The sequence below is a fragment of the Ascaphus truei genome, chromosome 21, assembly GCF_040206685.1.
Source record: "Ascaphus truei isolate aAscTru1 chromosome 21, aAscTru1.hap1, whole genome shotgun sequence".
Taxonomy (NCBI): domain Eukaryota; kingdom Metazoa; phylum Chordata; class Amphibia; order Anura; family Ascaphidae; genus Ascaphus; species Ascaphus truei.
In genome coordinates, this window is record NC_134503.1 from 14033331 (window position 1) to 14051021 (window position 17691).

Here is a 17691-nt window from a genome sequence, read left to right on the forward strand (position 1 = left end):
CTGGGAGTTGGAGGAGTAGGTCGAGCTCTGTCCTGGGAGCAGGAGAGCGAGAAAGATAACTCTGGCCTATGATAGTTGGAGAGTGAGCAGAGCTCCGGTGGACCAATGCCTCTCACCCTGATGAGGAGGTGATGGGGAGGATCTACCCCCACCCAGAGGATATCCTCAGAGGTGGGTATTGAGGCCCCTTACAGACCATCCTGTCGGAGTACCTCTTGGAGGAAAGGAGAGGAGAGAGGCTGTACCCCTTGGGATTTCCTTGTGTGCTGCTGTTGTTGCTGCTGTGTACGAGCTAGAGACAATAAAGAGAGACATTGCTGATTTTACCCGAGACTGTGTGTGATTCTGGAGCATCCACCCTGGGACCAGGGTTATTTCTTCTATAAGGGTCCTACCCCATATCCCTGGGAAGGTATAGAGGATGGAGGCGCTGCACCACCACTAAAGAATGAGGCAACTACCCCAGAAGCCTGGTCCTGTGTCCCCAACATCATTGCGGGAAGCTCAGGCCCTCCTGTTACCGGCAGGTACGCACCACCAAAGCACATGTAGCCAGCCCTCACACACGCTAGATATAGCATCTGTGTCTGGGGGGGGGAATATGGGTTACAAGTGTATAAAATGTCAACAACTTTGTATGTGCATATGTTCTTAGAAGAGGAAATGAAAAAATCTTTTTAGAAAGTTTTTCATATATGTGTAATATATGACTTTTTATATTACTGTATATTTTGATTAAAATGTTGAGATTGTTAGTATATTATTTTGAAATGCAATGAGTAGGCTATATGTAGTTATATAGTTACGTAGTAGTATATAGGAAAGTTATTATAAGTTTCCCATGAAGAGTTAAAATAATCATATTTGAGAGTAGGAGGAACGTACACAGTTCTGGGTCTATAAAAGAGACCGGTGATGTAGTCAAGTAAACCCTTATGAAACCAACCAAATTGGCAAAATGCGTAGGAGTGGACCGTTGAACCAACCAATCAGAGGAAGGAGAAGTGCTGAGGGTGTATATGTGTTCATAGATGAGGCTTGGAACGCAGAGCGCCGGTGAGACACGGAAACACAGAGACCAGAAGTTCCTTCATGGAGGATAAGTGTCCTGGAAATTCAAAAGGCGGAGCACTGCTGGTTTACCATCTTTATCATCCTAGCCACCCGGAATAAAAAAAAAACATCACCTCTCCTTATCATGAGGCTCATTATCAAAGTGATTTTATCAGATATGTTTGTGAGTATGCAATTGACCTGCTGCTATTAATAACTGATTTTAAAATACATTTTATACTATTGATGTATTTTTTTCTCTCTTAGTTTTTTTTTTGGTTGGTGTCTTTGTTGGTTTTATGTTGACACTAGAGTTATGGACACTCGAGTAGCACTCATTAGTTATTTCTTTGCTTGTGCTGAATCCCCTGTGTGCAGTTGTTCTTTTTCAACTTGGTGATCTGTTTGGGTCATCACTCCTTTGTTTTTTAATTGTTAAACATAAGAACTGCCCATTTTGGGGTGCAAATGGTTCATCAAGCCCAGTATCCCATCTCCAACAGTTACCATCTGATTTCACTGCATGTGTTTTAGACACTTATTTTATTAATTATCTGAATGTATGGGATGCTTTCTTTGCCTTCAACACAGGAAAAAGATAATACAGACATAAGTGACCTACTGCCACACAAAGCTCACAGTCCAACACGGCACCATGACAAACTCCCAGAACTGTGCTAAGCTGTAGGGCACATTGAGCCATATTTGCTAAGCGATGCAAAGCTTTAAGACACCTTACAGAGCCATAAGGGCTGGGACCGGGCGCGGGCGGCCACACGAGAGTTCCCCACCAGCAGGGGAATCCTCCCGAGCCGGTCCCGGTCCTCCCTGGCTGCACAGCTCACTACACGCTGTGACGCGTCAGCCGCTAGGGGATTCAAGAGAATTGTAATCCCTAGCGTCGACGCGTCACGTGGTGTGGCTGTGAGCCAATGAGGAGGAGAGGCTTCGGGGAGGAGTGTGGAGGGAAAGCAGCGTGAGTGCCTGTCTGTGTTTGTGTATGTGTGTGCCTGAGTGCGTGAGTGCCTGCCTCTGTGTGTGTGTGTGTGTGTATGTGTATGAGTGCCTGCGTGTGTGTGTGCATGTATGAGTGCCTGTGTGTGTGTGTGTGTTGCTTTTGATTACCTTCCATCAGCAGCTCCAGCCCGAGCCCGTGGCGGGGGGGGGGGGGGGGGGAGGGGAGAGTAGCGGGTCCCTCCGCTCAAGCCACGCCCCCCCTCCCGCTCAAGCCTCCCACTCCCGCCCACCTCCCGCTCCCTACAGACCGCATATCGCGGTCTGTGTCTGTCAGTGCCCCGCCTGTCTGCAGTGCGGGCGTGCTGACTGAGGGAGCGGGGCCTTAGCCTAAGTCTGTTTTACAGGAATTACCACAATTTAGTAAATATGGCACATGATAACCACAAAATAATCATGTGGGATCAGCACTCATCAACTTAATAAAACCGTGCACAATAGATAGAATACTTTTGTGGTGTTATTGTGCATGGGACAAACCTTCAACTCCCCGTAATATGTATGTATGTGTATGTATGTGTATGTGTGTATGTATATTTCCGACCATAAAATCACAATTGAAACACATTGGGTACTGTCAATCAAAGTGCTATTTTTCCCGATGAAGGGGAGATGTTCACCCCCTGAAACGTTTATTTTTTTCTGCGCCATGCTAGGAATACATGATATAATACAGGAAGCAACTTTGATGCGCGTAACTTAATGATTGTGCATTGGGATAGACTTTATGGAACATGCACATGGCTGATCCCTAAAGTGCCTTACTGCTCAACATCTTTTAGCACACAGTCTCAGATCCACAAAAGGGTGCTAAGCTTTAGCACACCTCATTTCTGATTCATATGGATGTGAGCTTAGATGTGCTAAAACTTAGCATCCCTTTTGTGGATTTTGGGTCAAATTGACTTATCCAAACTAACATGGATCTGGATTTCAACCCTATTTAATTTCAATCAGGATGCCTTCTTTTATAAAGGATTAGTTGCAGGTGGAGTGTTGTAATCAAATATTTAATTTGCTTTATTCAAAACCATATACCTGTACATTTCAGTAACAACTAAATATATAAGTATTATCCCTAATCCATCCAAAAGACTACTGATATCACATTAAAGCCTATACTTCTGCCAGTGGACACCTGGTGCTGGAAGACACCTTACAACCCATTGACTTGAATAGGCTTTAAAGGAATCCTCCAGCGCTACAAGGTGTCTTAGGGCAGAATACTGCCTGGTAAACATGGGTACCCTAGGTCTATAAAATTAATAATCAAGGGTGCTACAGTGTCATCAATGGGACAATGTGGTGCCTAGGAGTTAGATTACCATACCTACCATGGTAGGGAGACTCTAAACCCTTTGCATAATTATTGCCTAGTGTCTCCATAAATGAAAGCTTTTAATTCCCAGTAACTTTAATTAATTTCAAATGAATTGATAATTGTATAATGATTACAGTAAGAATATATATGATGCTAATTTCATACACAGAATGCTAGAAGTTAAAGGGCTAAGGATTCTCAGCAGTTTTCTTGGCTGCCTAGGGGATGTCTCTGACCTGTCTGTGTTGTGAGTCTACACTCCATTAAACCGGCCTAAACTTCATTTCTGTTACTTTGTACGAGTATTTGTCTCCTTTGCCAGTTCCCCAATTAACTCCGTCCGCGTAGCTGCTGTGCGGCCCCCTCAGATACAGTCCGTTCAGGTTGGCGTTATGGCAGGATCCGTACCACCAGGCACCTTTAAATTCATCTGCACAGTTAGTGCCGTATATATCATTGTCCTTGTCCTTAGTCGTGAAAGGGCGGTCATTATGGTATCCAAGAGAGTCTCCTGCACAAAACAGAATATCACATGCCATGAGCAAAGCTTTGCTAGATCAAAGAAGCAAACTGTTCAGATTGATTATTATTCTTTTTACATTGTTTGGACTCAGTATTCTCCTGGGGCAGGATCATAGCTGTCTTGCATTTGGGAGCTTTTCGGTCCAGCAGATTTTGATTTATGACATTTAGTTATTTCTGGGAGCTTAAAATGGCCACTAACAGGAAGCTGCCTGAGAGCCAATCAGGACCTGTGACAGATGAGACCACTGTTTCTGATTCAATAACAGGCAGGATGTGTGTTTGTACTTGGGGATATGAAGGTCATTCCTGTTTATTCATGCACTTATTTTTTGGATTAATTTTGAAACGACTGCCTTCCTCACTATTTGTATAGCATACATATAGAATTAATCTTTTAAAAAATGGTCCAAAGGGCTTTGATCTTTTCCGTTAACAGTTAAACACCGTCTATTAATGCCTTTGTCACATTCTGCACCATTTCCTTTTCCCTGGGAAAGAGACTTGCAATTCTGCCTACTTACTCTGTCCATTATTAGGGACATGGCTAATATCCACGTGGTTTTCATTAATACTGATAGCCTTCCCACTATGTGTGTACAGTAAGTGTGGGATGAAAACTTGCAGGTGTAATATTCAGCTATGATAAAACTGATACAGATTGTGAGATTGAGCGTTACCTGCGCTGCCACCAGTAAAATTCCCGAGTATCAGCTTGTAGTTCTCCAGCTCTCCAGAAATTCCAAAGGCGTCATAGGCAGCAAAACTATATTTGTTTTCAAAATCCGTGAGATCAATGCGAAGCTGAAAGGTTCCTGAAGGGTTTAACATAGGTGACTGTTAGGGACTGTAGGTAAGGCCAGAAGCTGCATTTGTGTTAAACCATCCATTTTGTCTGGAATGGCCTGCTAAGATTATGAAGTCAGCCTTTTGCTGAAATATAAATATAATTTCTCATGTATTCAGCCTCTGCCAAGATATATTTTCTCTTTACTCCGCTTTTTGCTGAGATACATTTTTTAAGCTGCTAGCTTTCTGCTGTTTTAATCAGAAGCAATAGACTAGTTGTTTGGGAAAGGCAAAATTACCTCACATAGTTGCTAGAGAAATGAAGGTTGTTGATAACGAGACAATGAAAGGGCCATGTACTTCAGACAGTGCCTGTCTTGAGAGAATTACGCCCCAAGATCATTCCACTAATATGTCCTGCCCCTAAATCACGCCTCTAATCATAATCACGCCCAGGTTACGCCTACGTTACGCCTCTAACCAATGTTGTCTTTTTTCTGTATAAAAATCTTTACCCTATGCTTAATAAACTGAGGCGGAACGATTGAAACACTGTCCGTGTGTCGGTTCTTTCGTTTTCCCAGGCCCGTATGTTTTACCAGACCGGAGATCAACAGGGCCAGGGTGTGGTGCCAAAGCTTCCCGGGAAGTCAGCAGTGTGGTACTGCTCTGTGTGTGTATCCAGTCCAGTCACAAGGCCTCCAGCCCTTTTTCCAATTGGCAGGGCAAGTTCTTACAGTGACAAATTGAAATCTGTCTGCAGAAGCAGTTAACTGTGATGCCTACCGTATGTTAGCAAACCTCTTTCTTACACAGATTACCTTTAGTTGCTACTCATTCATCCCGCACTAGAGGGCTCCGAACATTGTCTTTTTTTTTTTTAGCTATACTGTACATATCATCCAGTGATTTCTGCATACAAATCTATATTACTTACACTTGTTGTTTATGATATAAAGGATCCCATTAAGTTTTATCATAGAAAGATTCATCTGACCTCAACTTAGGGGGGTACAATTATTTAGTTAAAAGTTCTGGTAGTTTTATTTGTCTTAGAGAAGCTCAATATGAGAGTTGTTTAAAGATGAAATTATATTGAAAGGTTTTAAGGATATCTCTGCTTGAGCACAGGTGGCTCAATCAGTGGCAAAGCCATTAACTGAGCCACTGATTGAGCCACCTGTGCTGAAGCAGTGTGTAATTAATATAGCACAAATTGTTTATTTTAATCAATCTGGCACACGAGAGGTTAACATTGGTTAGGAATTGTCCTACAAACATAAGAATTGTTTTGATGGCCTGTTAAACCCTTGATAAGGCCTCTGATTTATAGGACTGATGGTATGTAGAGATAACACACATGGATTTGTAAGTGTGGGGATTGAAATATGGCTTCCCTGACACTAGAATAAACAGGACTCTTGTAAATGTACATTGAAAGGCATTCTTTGTGTACTTTATAGGAACAAATCCTCCCTAAGTCTGCTGGTCAGACAGCGCATTGCACAGCAGATGCTAATGCCAATTATATACTGTACTATGGGGACATAGTATATGGTTCAGCACCCTAAACTCACCTTAGCAAACTAGACACCCTCTACAACTCAATATACAGCTTTGTCCTCCAATGTAACTACAACACACATCACTGTGAAATGCTCAAAGAACTAGATTGGCCATCACTTGAGTCTAGACGCAAAGTTTATTTTTACTGTCTTGCCTTAAAATACTTTCCGGGCAAACTACCCGCCTATATGAATAAACTCCCCACCCCTACCACATGCAGCACTTATCATCTGAGATCTGACTCCAAAAGACTGTTCACTGTCCCAAGGTTTAACATAGAATGCGGCCGCTCCTCCTCCTCTTACTGTGCACCCCGAAACTGGAACAGTCTACCAGAGATTATCAAAGCCGCTACCAGTCTAAGTACTTTCATAACTAAAGCATTCTCAAAATGTAATCTGGTTTGTAACTGTTACATACACTTATAATATATATTATGTTTGACTGTTCACACAATGTCTTTAAATATAATGTATAACCCTGTTAATTTAGTGTAACCATGTATTGTCATCGTAACTCTGTACCTAGGACATACCTGAAAACGAGATGTAACTCTCAATGTATTACTTCCTGGTAAAACATTTGATAAATGCATTCTTTGGGGGATTCTGCAGAGTATCAGAGGGCGTGGGAAGCAATTATAGGTTCAAAAGTTGGTAGTTTGCCAAATATGAATATCCTGGGCCTGAGCACACTTTGCAAGAATACCGGTAAGAAATAGATATTTATAACCGTTGAGATTACACAAATCAAATGATAAAAAAAAACAGGGTTTTCTATGTATAATCTCTGATATCTGTTTCATATGCAGAAATAGAGGTTATGTGGTCATATTTCATATCCAGGTTTGAATATTAAGTACACAGAGACAACAGTGAAGATGGCATGTGTCTAAGTATTATAGAAACAAAGTTATGAAGTCTTTTATATATTGAGGCAAAGTTTAAACTTCACAAGAAATAATTTTTTTCTTAGTTGTAAAAATATCATTAGAGATTGATGAAAGGGGTGGGTTGAAAAAAACAGAAAGGTGGGCTTTTGTTATTGACAATGAAGGGAATTTATAATATAAAACCTTACTTTTTAATTACGAAGTACAGTACAATTCAACAAGTTGTGTCCGATGTCAACAAGATACGTGAATTCTCATATTCCAATCCATGAGCTCTTTGGAAAAAGTCTGATTAATGTTATGCGATAACGTAAATTTAGAATCTGTTTATTTTTATATTTTGAAGAAACTGTCTGCATTTATTGTAATAATCTTTTTCTCTGTAACCTGATAACTATATATTTTGTATATTACATCTAAACTTTAATAAGTTAATACTTTCAGCTCTGATTGAACTGTTGCACGCTTTGTAAAAAGTAATTTACATTTTCGGACACATTTTGCTACAACAGATTTTTGCTGGTTAAGTGCATAGTTTTCTTTAGTCAACAGGGATTGAAGACCCGTATCACACACTCAATTCTCCTCCTCACTTTTAAAGCTTTACACTCTTCTGCTCCTCCTTACATCTCAGCCCTAATTTCTCGCTATACACCATCCCGACTCTTGCGTTCTGTTCAAGGATGTCTTCTCTGTACCCTTTTTGTATCTAAAGACATCTCCCGCCTTAAACCTTTCTCACTGACTGATCCATATCTCTGGAATACCCTTCTCCTCAATACCCGACCAGCACCCTCTCTATCCACCTTTAAGACTCAACTAAAAACACTCCTGCTTAAGGAAGCATATGCGTAGATCTATGAGTGATAGTTTTACACCGCATACATAAACCTTGGCCCCTTGCAGACGCACTTACCAGAACGCCCTCCTACTGTCTCTATATGTCCTTCCTACCAACCAATTAGATTGTAAGCTCTTCGGAACAGGGAATCCTTTTCCTAAATGTTACTTTTATGTCTGAAGCACTTCTTCCCATTATGTGTTATTTGGATTCTTTGTTATCTATATGATTTTCACGTTTATTACTGCTGTGAAGAGCTATGTACATTAAAGGCGCTATATAAATAAAGACATACATATATACACACCATGGCAAATATCGTTTTTGCGTTATCTTTGGTGGTGGCAGTGGATTAAAGATATATATTGTAATTGAGTAAGGGTAACTATTAACTCATTTGAAGTACCTTGTGAAGGAGAAAGGTGAGACAGCTAGTTGGCTGTGTGTATTAACCCTGGTTGCATATCTAAATCATATGCTCACAAGTATGCCATTAGTGACAGATGGAATATTGGGACTGATTGAGGGGCAGTATTGTTCATTTGAGGGTCCATGCATTGAGAAAAGTGAATCAGAGAGATAAGTGTGTCTATTAACCTTTGTCCCATATACAGGTCACATGCTAACAGGTGTGCTGTACGTGACACATAAAAAATAACATGTTGGTGGCCCTTGGGGGCTGGAGTTTCTTACCCCTGCACTACAGTGTTACAGCAAAACACATTATACAAAAACAGACATCTGTGTTATCTCTCCTTTATATTGCATGTCTTGGAAGAGCCATTGTATCGAGACTAGAGCTTGACACACAATTTACTGGTCTGCAACACATTGATTTGCAAAGCCGTTCTAACTTCTTTTTATCCCTCAAAGACTGCAGTAAAAGTTGAAGATATAGTAGAAGAATTTGACAATACCACTCAAACGCCATCTTACCTGAAGATGTTAAACTGTGAATATTATCGTTCCCCAGCCAGAACTCGCTCAGTTGGCTGCCAAACCCTCTCTTGTATGAATTCCAGTCTCTGAAAAAATCCACAGAACCGTCCCATCGTCTCTGGAAAACCTGCAAGGGGAAACGTCACTGAGCCGTCAGTAGGGCCTGTATATGGAGAAGGCTTTTAGCACATTACATGCATGTTACAGCTGCTGTCAGCTACTATATCTACTATAAATAATGTTCAAGGGTGAATTGGAATGTTATGGGACCATAATACAGAGTATGTTCTTATTACAAAGAGAACAGCAGATAACGACTACCAGGGGATGTCATTATTAAAGGGGCATTGTTTCTAAGTCACTATAACTGTGATATAAATCCTCTCATGGGAATGGGCATGTTAGGGTTAATAGGAAATGCTCTGAATTATTCCTAAGTAAAGGGTCACAATGGGGGTGAGAGGAGGTGATCTGAACTGTTACCAGATGAAAGGATACACTGATGCTGTGATTTTCTCTTGCATGTGGGTTTGTAATATACATATAACAGGATCGGTGTCCAAAGACAAAACACAGAATGCACATTATTTTTTGTTTTTACAATAGGAATCATTTGCAATCTCCTCTGACTTACAATCCATCCTCCCCCGTCAGTATCCATGTCACAAAGCACGGTCAGAGGCTTCTTGCCATCAGGGTATATTGTGTACCAGCCGCTCAGAAATGATCCTTGATTCAGCAGTTCCTTACAGTTCCTAGCAGCTAGATGAGAAAGATACTGTAGGTATCATGGTCAATTTGTTTCATAGACAGCCATCCTGCTTCCTGAATGCATGTAATGTTTCTTCTTGAGATTATAAATCGGCTGCTACCAGGAGAGGGATATATGCCACTGTGTTGTATATGACCAAAAGTGGCACTTTTCTACTATAGGACAGCTGAACCAGAAACTCATTGGTCTCTTTTTATTACCGTCATTTAGATGCCTCTATATGCTTTACGGAGATGTTTAAAGGACAGAAAACATCTATTTTTGTTGTTCATTTTCCACATTTGCAATATGAGTATTTCTGAGAAACACTGTATTTATTGAGGTTACTCCTGCATATATTGATTGCAACAGGTAAATCCTTGATAGTAGAAGGACTGCTGTATGGTATATTAGAACCTTTAAGTAGATATCTTACTTTGCCAGTGTTTAATTGTTTATTTTAGTGAACATCCGCATGTACTGTATCTACTCCAGTCAGAGGACCAAACGGGAAATAGGGAGCAGAGAAGTGCACTTTGTTTACATGGAAACCCGGTGTAAAGTAACAATCTGATACCAATTAGCACTAGAAATGATTTAGAGTGCTTATTCATCAATCCCAAAAATGTAATGAATAAAATGACACTGGGATTAATTAATGTTAGTGATAGTAATGGAATAGGATATTTAACTAAAGCACAGTTGTGCTATCTTTTGTGCTTATTAATACATGCTGACCAGTAATTCTAATGCTCCTAGAGGCACATTCATCAAATGGGGGTATGGCACACATTACCCCACGTCGATGGGAGATAACGCCATTATGGGGGTGATAACTGTTCCAGCACTTTGAGTGGGAAGTGAAACCAAGTAAGCTTATTGCACCTACGTGGAAATAATTTTTCAATGTTGTGATCTCACATCACGTGATTACAGCTTTCTGGAATTGAATTTGACCTGGAGAAACCATTAAACACATTCAAGGTTTTTTCACTCACCATATAAATTCTCAGCTGTGCCTGGATCTCCTTTATCTCCTAATGAGTAAAAACACGAGTGAGTTTGTGAGTGCTGCACTGTGTTAGTGTTGCACCTGTTAGTGCTGCTTAATCTGGTTGCACTTTTCAAAAACAAACATAGTAATAAAGAATGTATTCATCCTATTGTTATTGCTTGTTTACCTAAAAGCTTGTGATGTTGTAATGTCTTCGATGAACAATGGGCATGATATCAGATATCTACTGTACTGTTCAAATACTTCCTGGGCAAGCTACCTGCCTATGGGAAGACACTCCTCACCCCTACCACATGCAGCACTTATCTGAGATCTGGTCTCAAGGTTAGGCAAAGTATCCGGCTGCTCCTCCTTCTCTTACCGTGCACCCCACAACTGGAACAGTCTACCGGAGACTCTCACAGCTGCCACCAGTCTAAGTTCTTTCAAAACTAAAGATATCTCACATTTTAATCTGTTCTGTAACTGTTACATACGCCTATAATATATATTATCTTTAACTGTGAATGCAGTGTCTTGTATATAATGCATACCCTGTTCTTTTAATGTAACCATGTATTTGTCATCATAACTCTGTGCCCAGGACATACTTGAAAACGAGAGGTAACTTAATGTATTTCTTCCTGGTAAAACATTTTTATAAATAAACACTGTACTGTTGGAGCAGTGCAATCAATAAATAACCTGCAGCGTTAAATAGGTTACAAAGGGCATACAGTATGTAGCTATTCTAATACAGAAGTCACTGTCTGTAACTTCCCGGAGGACGTGCTTCTCTGGAGCCCTCACCTTTTTGTCCTTGTATGCCTGCAGCGCCGGCTACTCCTGTTCCAAGAAACAAAATATAATACAGACATTAATGACTCTATAGGTTTGTGGGCCATTCGTTTATCAGCAGAAGGTCTATCCAGTGTTGCAAAGGCTAATAAGGATCTGTAAAGAGGATTGACTTTAACTAGTAGGAGTAGTTACCATGTGACTCCTAGGAAGCTATGGGCCAGTTCTCCAAATGTTCTCCTCGTGTTTTCTTTTAGATCCCTTATTTGGTTTTCTTGAAGCTACATCACATGCCAGAAACTGTTCTGCACGTAACTTAGTGGAAATGTGAAACTGTTATCCATACTGTAGCTATTGATATAATCTCAGACCTGGGGAAATGTTTTGCTGCAGGTGAAAGGGAGAGTAATAATGGTGTGGGGAGTACTTGATATAGAACATTATATCATGTGTTATTTAACATTGCCTATTCCAGGGGTGCTCAGCTCCAGTTTTTCAGGTTTCAGGTTTTCAGGATACCCCTGCTTTAGCACAGGTGGGTCAATCAAAATGACTGAGCAACTGATTGGGCCACCTGTGCTGAAACATAGGTATATGCTAAGATGTGTGTATATAAAGATATATACACGTGTGTGTGTGTGAGTTGGTGGCCTTTGAGGACTGGAGTTGAGCACCCCTGGCCTATTGCTTCATAGAACAACCCCCAGACCATAAAACCACACAAGATGGGCGATCTATCAAAGTTGGCTTGTACAGTATAGAGGCGAGGTCTGGTACGTAGTAATAACTAATGTACCAGATTAAATGAATATCCCAATCTTCCCCTGTGTTAATCTCCTGTATTTTCCTGTGTGCTTCTCATCGTGGGTAAGGGGGTTGTCTCTTTTGTTCTCTCCAGTGTATAAATCATATAGTATGGGCCACAACTGACCTTTTTCCCCTGCTGGTCCTGCCTTTCCAGGGTTTCCTGTAGATCCCTTTTGTCCTGAAAAATAATATAAACTGTCAGATTGTACATTTTGTATGTAAGTATCCATCACTTTCTTTATACAGCCTCTGTTACATCAGAAGGTCTGTGTATGACGTAGCTAATTCCTGAGCAGACACAGAATTTAGGGTAATTGTTCGCCGATCGATCACAGGAGAACGGATCGATCGGCAACTTAGCTAATTACTTATCATTGTTTTTTTTCTCTTGTATCCGCATTGATTCCGGAGATATGCAGATGTTGTAGCATGTGACATCCTTTAATATAATAGTGTGTACAGAGCTTTCAAAACTAAAAGGTCTCTTCACACATATCAATGAAGGATTCTCTTCTAGGTCCATCGAAATCTATGATGATGCCACATGTCTTGTGTGGGAGACACACTCACCATTCTGTCCTGATGATCCAAGTTCTCCTTTTTGGCCAGGAGATCCTAGGATCCCGGGACACCCTCTGAGGATGGTCAACTTGTCCGAGTCTCCAACCCCCACAACTTTCACTTCTGTGGTCAGAGACAAGCAGTGAGTAAGGATCAGAGGGTTTGAATCGATCAGAAGAGAAAGGAGGTGGTGGGGGGGGGGGGGAGAGGAAGAAGAAAGAAGTAAAAGTAAACACGTTGAACATGAATAGGAAAAATAGAGGAGGCCTGAGCCTGCAATCCCTCACAAAGGTTTCACTCGTCTCTAACAATTGCAGTCCCATTAATTATCTGAAGGCATTTCGTGTGGGGGAGCTTCCAGGGGACAGATTTGGATACCCACGGTCTACAGTAAACTACATTGTTTGCTTCAGAGAATGCAACCTGCAAAACCAAGACCCACAAGCCTTTTCCAGATAATCTTTAGTTAAATGGTCACTTTACCTGCCCACTATTGCAGCTGTGCTCAGAATCTACCATATGGCCTCTTGTAACCCTGAGAATTAGTTTAGAGCAGGTGTGCGCAATCTTTTCCCCCTGCGCCCCACTGCCGGCTGTCCCCCACTCCTCGCGCACTCCCTTCTTACCTTGCCTCCAGTGTTCTGACATCACGTTGCCATGGCAACGCGATGTCACGTGGCGTCATTTGCCGCCGTTGCCAGAAGCCTTCTGAGCCAAGTTAAGTGAAGTTAGAGGCCTTCCCTGCTTCCCCGGCATTTTGTTTAAATGCGTTCGGGAATAGCGCGGGGCCTTTGTAAACGCCACGACCCTCGCAGAGAATCTCGCGCCCCCAGTTTGCGTACCCCTGGTTTAGAGGATTGTGCAATGTTTAATGTGACTGACATTTTCTTAGGGTGTACAACTTAAATTTCAGTGTATCATTGCCAGACTTCTTCCTTGTAACCTCAGCAACTTACCTAATTACTTATAATTGTGCGGATTGTATTGATACACACATTAAAGGGAAAAATACAATTAAAAATAAAAAGAACTGACAGATTGCTTTAAATGGGGAAAATCAACCTGCTGAAGGGGGACGACTCAACCTAGTCTCCACATAGATAAATGGATGGGTATCTTCTTAAAGAAATGGTTAAAAAGAGAATCAATATCCATACTACACTTAAACCGAATTGGCTGGGCTAATATTTTTCTTAAGTCTAAAAATATATTGTGCTTTATCAATATTAGTGTAGGCGGACGCTCACAGAGGTATGCAAGGGAGACTGATTATAGTGAAATTAAATAAGCCTTTTATTGCACCTGTTTCCTTAACATCAGGAAACCATCCAAACAAGGGGTAAACAAAGCTTCTATTCACTTGGGAGTATTTCTAGTAAAATACTATGCAGTTCACAACTCCTTTAGATAAGCATGTCTCCCAGCCCCAAACATATAGCATGAAATGAACAGATATAAAAAGTCTTTTAATAAAAGTCTTATCTGTTCCTTGTGGTTTGGAGGGAAAATCTTCTCTGTCCCTGGTAGCTACCTTTTCTTCAGGGTTTGTCAGCATTCAGGTTTAGAAGTTTCCCCTGTGTCTTGAAAGCAGCTCTGCTGTTTCTTCTGGCAGGGCTCAAGACAAGTGTCTCCAAGTTCAGCTCAGGTGTAAGCTAAGGAGTCTCTCTTCCTGTCTCAAAAGATAGGCTTTTCTAAGCCATCTAATCAGGCAGGTGGTGTTTGTTAATTGACTACCAGCAGTTAACCACCACACTGCTGGATTAGAGGCACATTACATGAATAGGGATAACTCAACCTGTTACAATTAGTAATTGTTATTAGCTGAGAAAATGGCAGAGTTTAAGACTACAGTTGAGCTTTTAAATCCCTCATTACTGCAGATGTCCTGTGGGGAGTGGGTTTTAGACTTCTACGGCTTTTAGGGAGGTTGTAAACTATTTATTATTCGGTGATCATCAAAGTCCAGTTTTCAATTTGTGGACACGGCACCAAGCCCAATGTTATTCCCAACACCCCTGAAACATCTGTATCCTGATGGAAGAGTACACACGAGCTCCAGGTTGTGTTTTGCTTAATTGTTTTTTTTCCTTTCTGTCAAAAAGGAATATAACCTCCTGTGGAGCTGAGGCAAGGATAAGGATGGGATAGTAGACAGAGTTCTTCTCTTGATTGATTACCTCAAGAAAAAAGACAAAACATGCAGACAACACTGCAATAGTGCATTACCCATGGACAACAAGTATTTTTTTTTTTTTTATAACTTGTATTTTATTATACATAAATGCATGATATACATAAAAAAAAAGACATCAGGTGCATATTTAGCATATCATATACAATAACAAAAGCATAATAAACTCACGTAGTTTTTCGAGCCCTACTTAACCACGTGAGTGGGAATCGTCATGTGTAAGGTACTGGGGTAAATAATAATATATAAACAAAAAAAAACAAAAAACAAAAAAAAAACCAGGGGGTGGGGGGGAGGAGGTAAAGGAGGGGGTGGGGGGGAAGGAGAGGGGGAAGGTGTATCCAAGGACAAGAATAAGAATACATCTGGGGAACACCAGGACAGCGTGAGGACTATGTATCAACTAGTGAGGCTTTTCTGTAGAATAAGTGATTGGGCGTAAGGAGTATGAGGTTCTAGGTGTGGGGTTGGTTCTCATGCCCCCAAAGGAGAACGCATTTATTACTATTATAGCCAAATTGTGTTACGCTCTACCCCAGGGATGTCTGTTTGGGCAAGCCAGGGGGCCCAAACTTTTAGATAATTGTCACCAGTGTCATTAACTAAGCTCGTTAACTTTTCCATCTGGCAGATAAACCAAATACGATTCCGAATCTTTGGGATAATTGGAATATCGGGGCGTTTCCATAGTGCTGCGATCTCGCACCGCGTAGCTAGAGCAAAATGTGCAATTAGTTTATTGTGTGATTTTGATAGGTTCTTTAGGGGTCTGTTCATGAGAAACAGCCACGGGTCTGGGGGAATAGTGAGATCGAAAACTCTCTGGATCCAATTTCTGATCTTTTCCCATAGCGGGTATATCAGCGGGCAAGACCACAGCATATGTAACAGGTCAGCTGTTCCTCCACATTGTTTAGGGCACAATGGGGAGGACCCTGGTATAAACTTAGATAATTTGAGTGGGGTGAGGTACCATCTCATAAGAACTTTATATGCGTTCTCCTTCAGTGTGGTGCATATAGAACTTTTTGCGGCTCCTAGGAATATAGCCTTCCACTCTTCGTCGTCCAAGGTCTCCCCTAGGTCCCTTTCCCATTGGGTACGGAATGTAGGTGATTGGTGCTTTGAGATTGCAGGCTCGATTACCTCTCTGTATATCGTAGATATGAGTCCCTTAGTGTCGGTTTCTGCCCGACAGAGCTTTTCAAAATTCGCCAATGGGGGGTATGGGGCAAATTTATTATAAAATGATCTGAGCTGGAGGTATTTATGGAATTCAGTGTGGGGGATGTCTTTTTCTAGTCTGATATGGTCAAAAGATTTAATTTTTAGATCATGGCCCTCCAGATCTTTGAGTCTAGTATAGCCTTTTTGTTTCCAAATTGAGTGATTATGACCAATAAGACCCGGTGCAAAGCTACGATTATTCCAAATGGGTGACATCAGGGAATTTGCTGAAGTAAGTGAGTTTTTTAATCTTGATGCTTCCCAAACAGATAAGGAGTTAGCTATTGAGGTGAGCGGTAAAATAGTGTTTTTCCTTGATGTTTTAGGTAGCCAAATCAAATTGTTAAGCTCTAAAGGGGAGCAAGCCGCATGTTCGAGCTCAACCCATCTTTTTAATTTGGGGTCGGAATGCCATTGTATGACCTGGCTTAATTGAGCCGCTTTAAAATATGACAACAGGCAGGGTACCGCTAGGCCACCCGCTAAAATAGGTCTCTTCATAGATAACTTATTTACTCTCGGTTTTTTACCTCCCCAGATAAAATTAGATATTCCAGACTGAAGTGAGAGTATGTCCTTCAGTTTGAGTGGCACAGGTAGTGTCTGGAAGAGGTATAGGATACGGGGAAGTAGATTCATCTTAACGCTGTGAATCCTTCCGATCCAAGAAATCTTCTTGGAAGACCATCTGATTAGGTCTTGTTTTAGAGTCCAGATCAGTTTGGGATAATTTGCTTTATAGATGCTTTTTGCATCTTTGGTGATATAGGTCCCCAAATATTTTATCGAGTTCTTTTGCCAGTTAAAATTGAAATTTAGTTTCAGTAATTTCTCTGTATGTCTAGGGAGGTTGATATTCAGAGCTTCAGATTTGGATTGGTTAATCTTGAAACCTGAGACCTTGGAGAATTTATCTAGTAGGTCAAACAGGTTAGGTAATGACGTAAGGGGTTTGGAGATAATTAATAGGATATCATCAGCATAGAGGGCCGCTTTATGTGATTGGGAGTAAACGTTTAACCCTGAGATATCCGGGCTATCTCGAATTCGTGCCGCGAGGGGTTCAATACATAGGGCGAACAGGAGGGGAGATAAAGGGCATCCCTGTCTTGTGCCACTCTGGATTTGAAATGGGACCGAGGGGAAGCCCTGATGTATGACCCTGGCGGTTGGGCCTGAGTATAGTGACATAATCGCTCTACTCACCCGATTTCCGAAGCCAAATGCCGCGAGCGTCTCTTTTAAGTATGGCCAGTCTATCCTATCAAAAGACTTTATGGGAGGCTCATAAAGCAACGCTAAGGGGCATAATAATTAATCTCACTGCTAAAAGAAAACGAGTGAGGGATTCCAAAATTCGGACGCTCCAATCCAAATTGAATTCCCTTTCATCGAGTCATAAGACCAATCCCGATCCACTTACGA

The 17691-nt window shown here is 41.2% G+C and overlaps 1 protein-coding gene across 1 annotated transcript in view; it reads right to left on the bottom strand.

The window, feature by feature from the left end:
• Positions 1-2664: 2664 nt before the first annotated feature.
• Positions 2665-17691, bottom strand: part of LOC142472176 (ficolin-1-like) — a 31878-nt gene continuing 16851 nt past the window's right edge. The window contains exons 2-9 of the mRNA XM_075579036.1: positions 12858-12971; positions 12412-12465; positions 11493-11528; positions 10687-10725; positions 9572-9699; positions 8935-9064; positions 4591-4725; positions 2665-3899 (exon numbers count right to left, since the gene is read on the bottom strand). Coding sequence (XP_075435151.1) covers positions 3652-3899; positions 4591-4725; positions 8935-9064; positions 9572-9699; positions 10687-10725; positions 11493-11528; positions 12412-12465; positions 12858-12971 — 884 coding nt within the window. The 3' untranslated portion in view covers positions 2665-3651. The remainder of the gene's footprint in view (positions 3900-4590; positions 4726-8934; positions 9065-9571; positions 9700-10686; positions 10726-11492; positions 11529-12411; positions 12466-12857; positions 12972-17691) is intronic.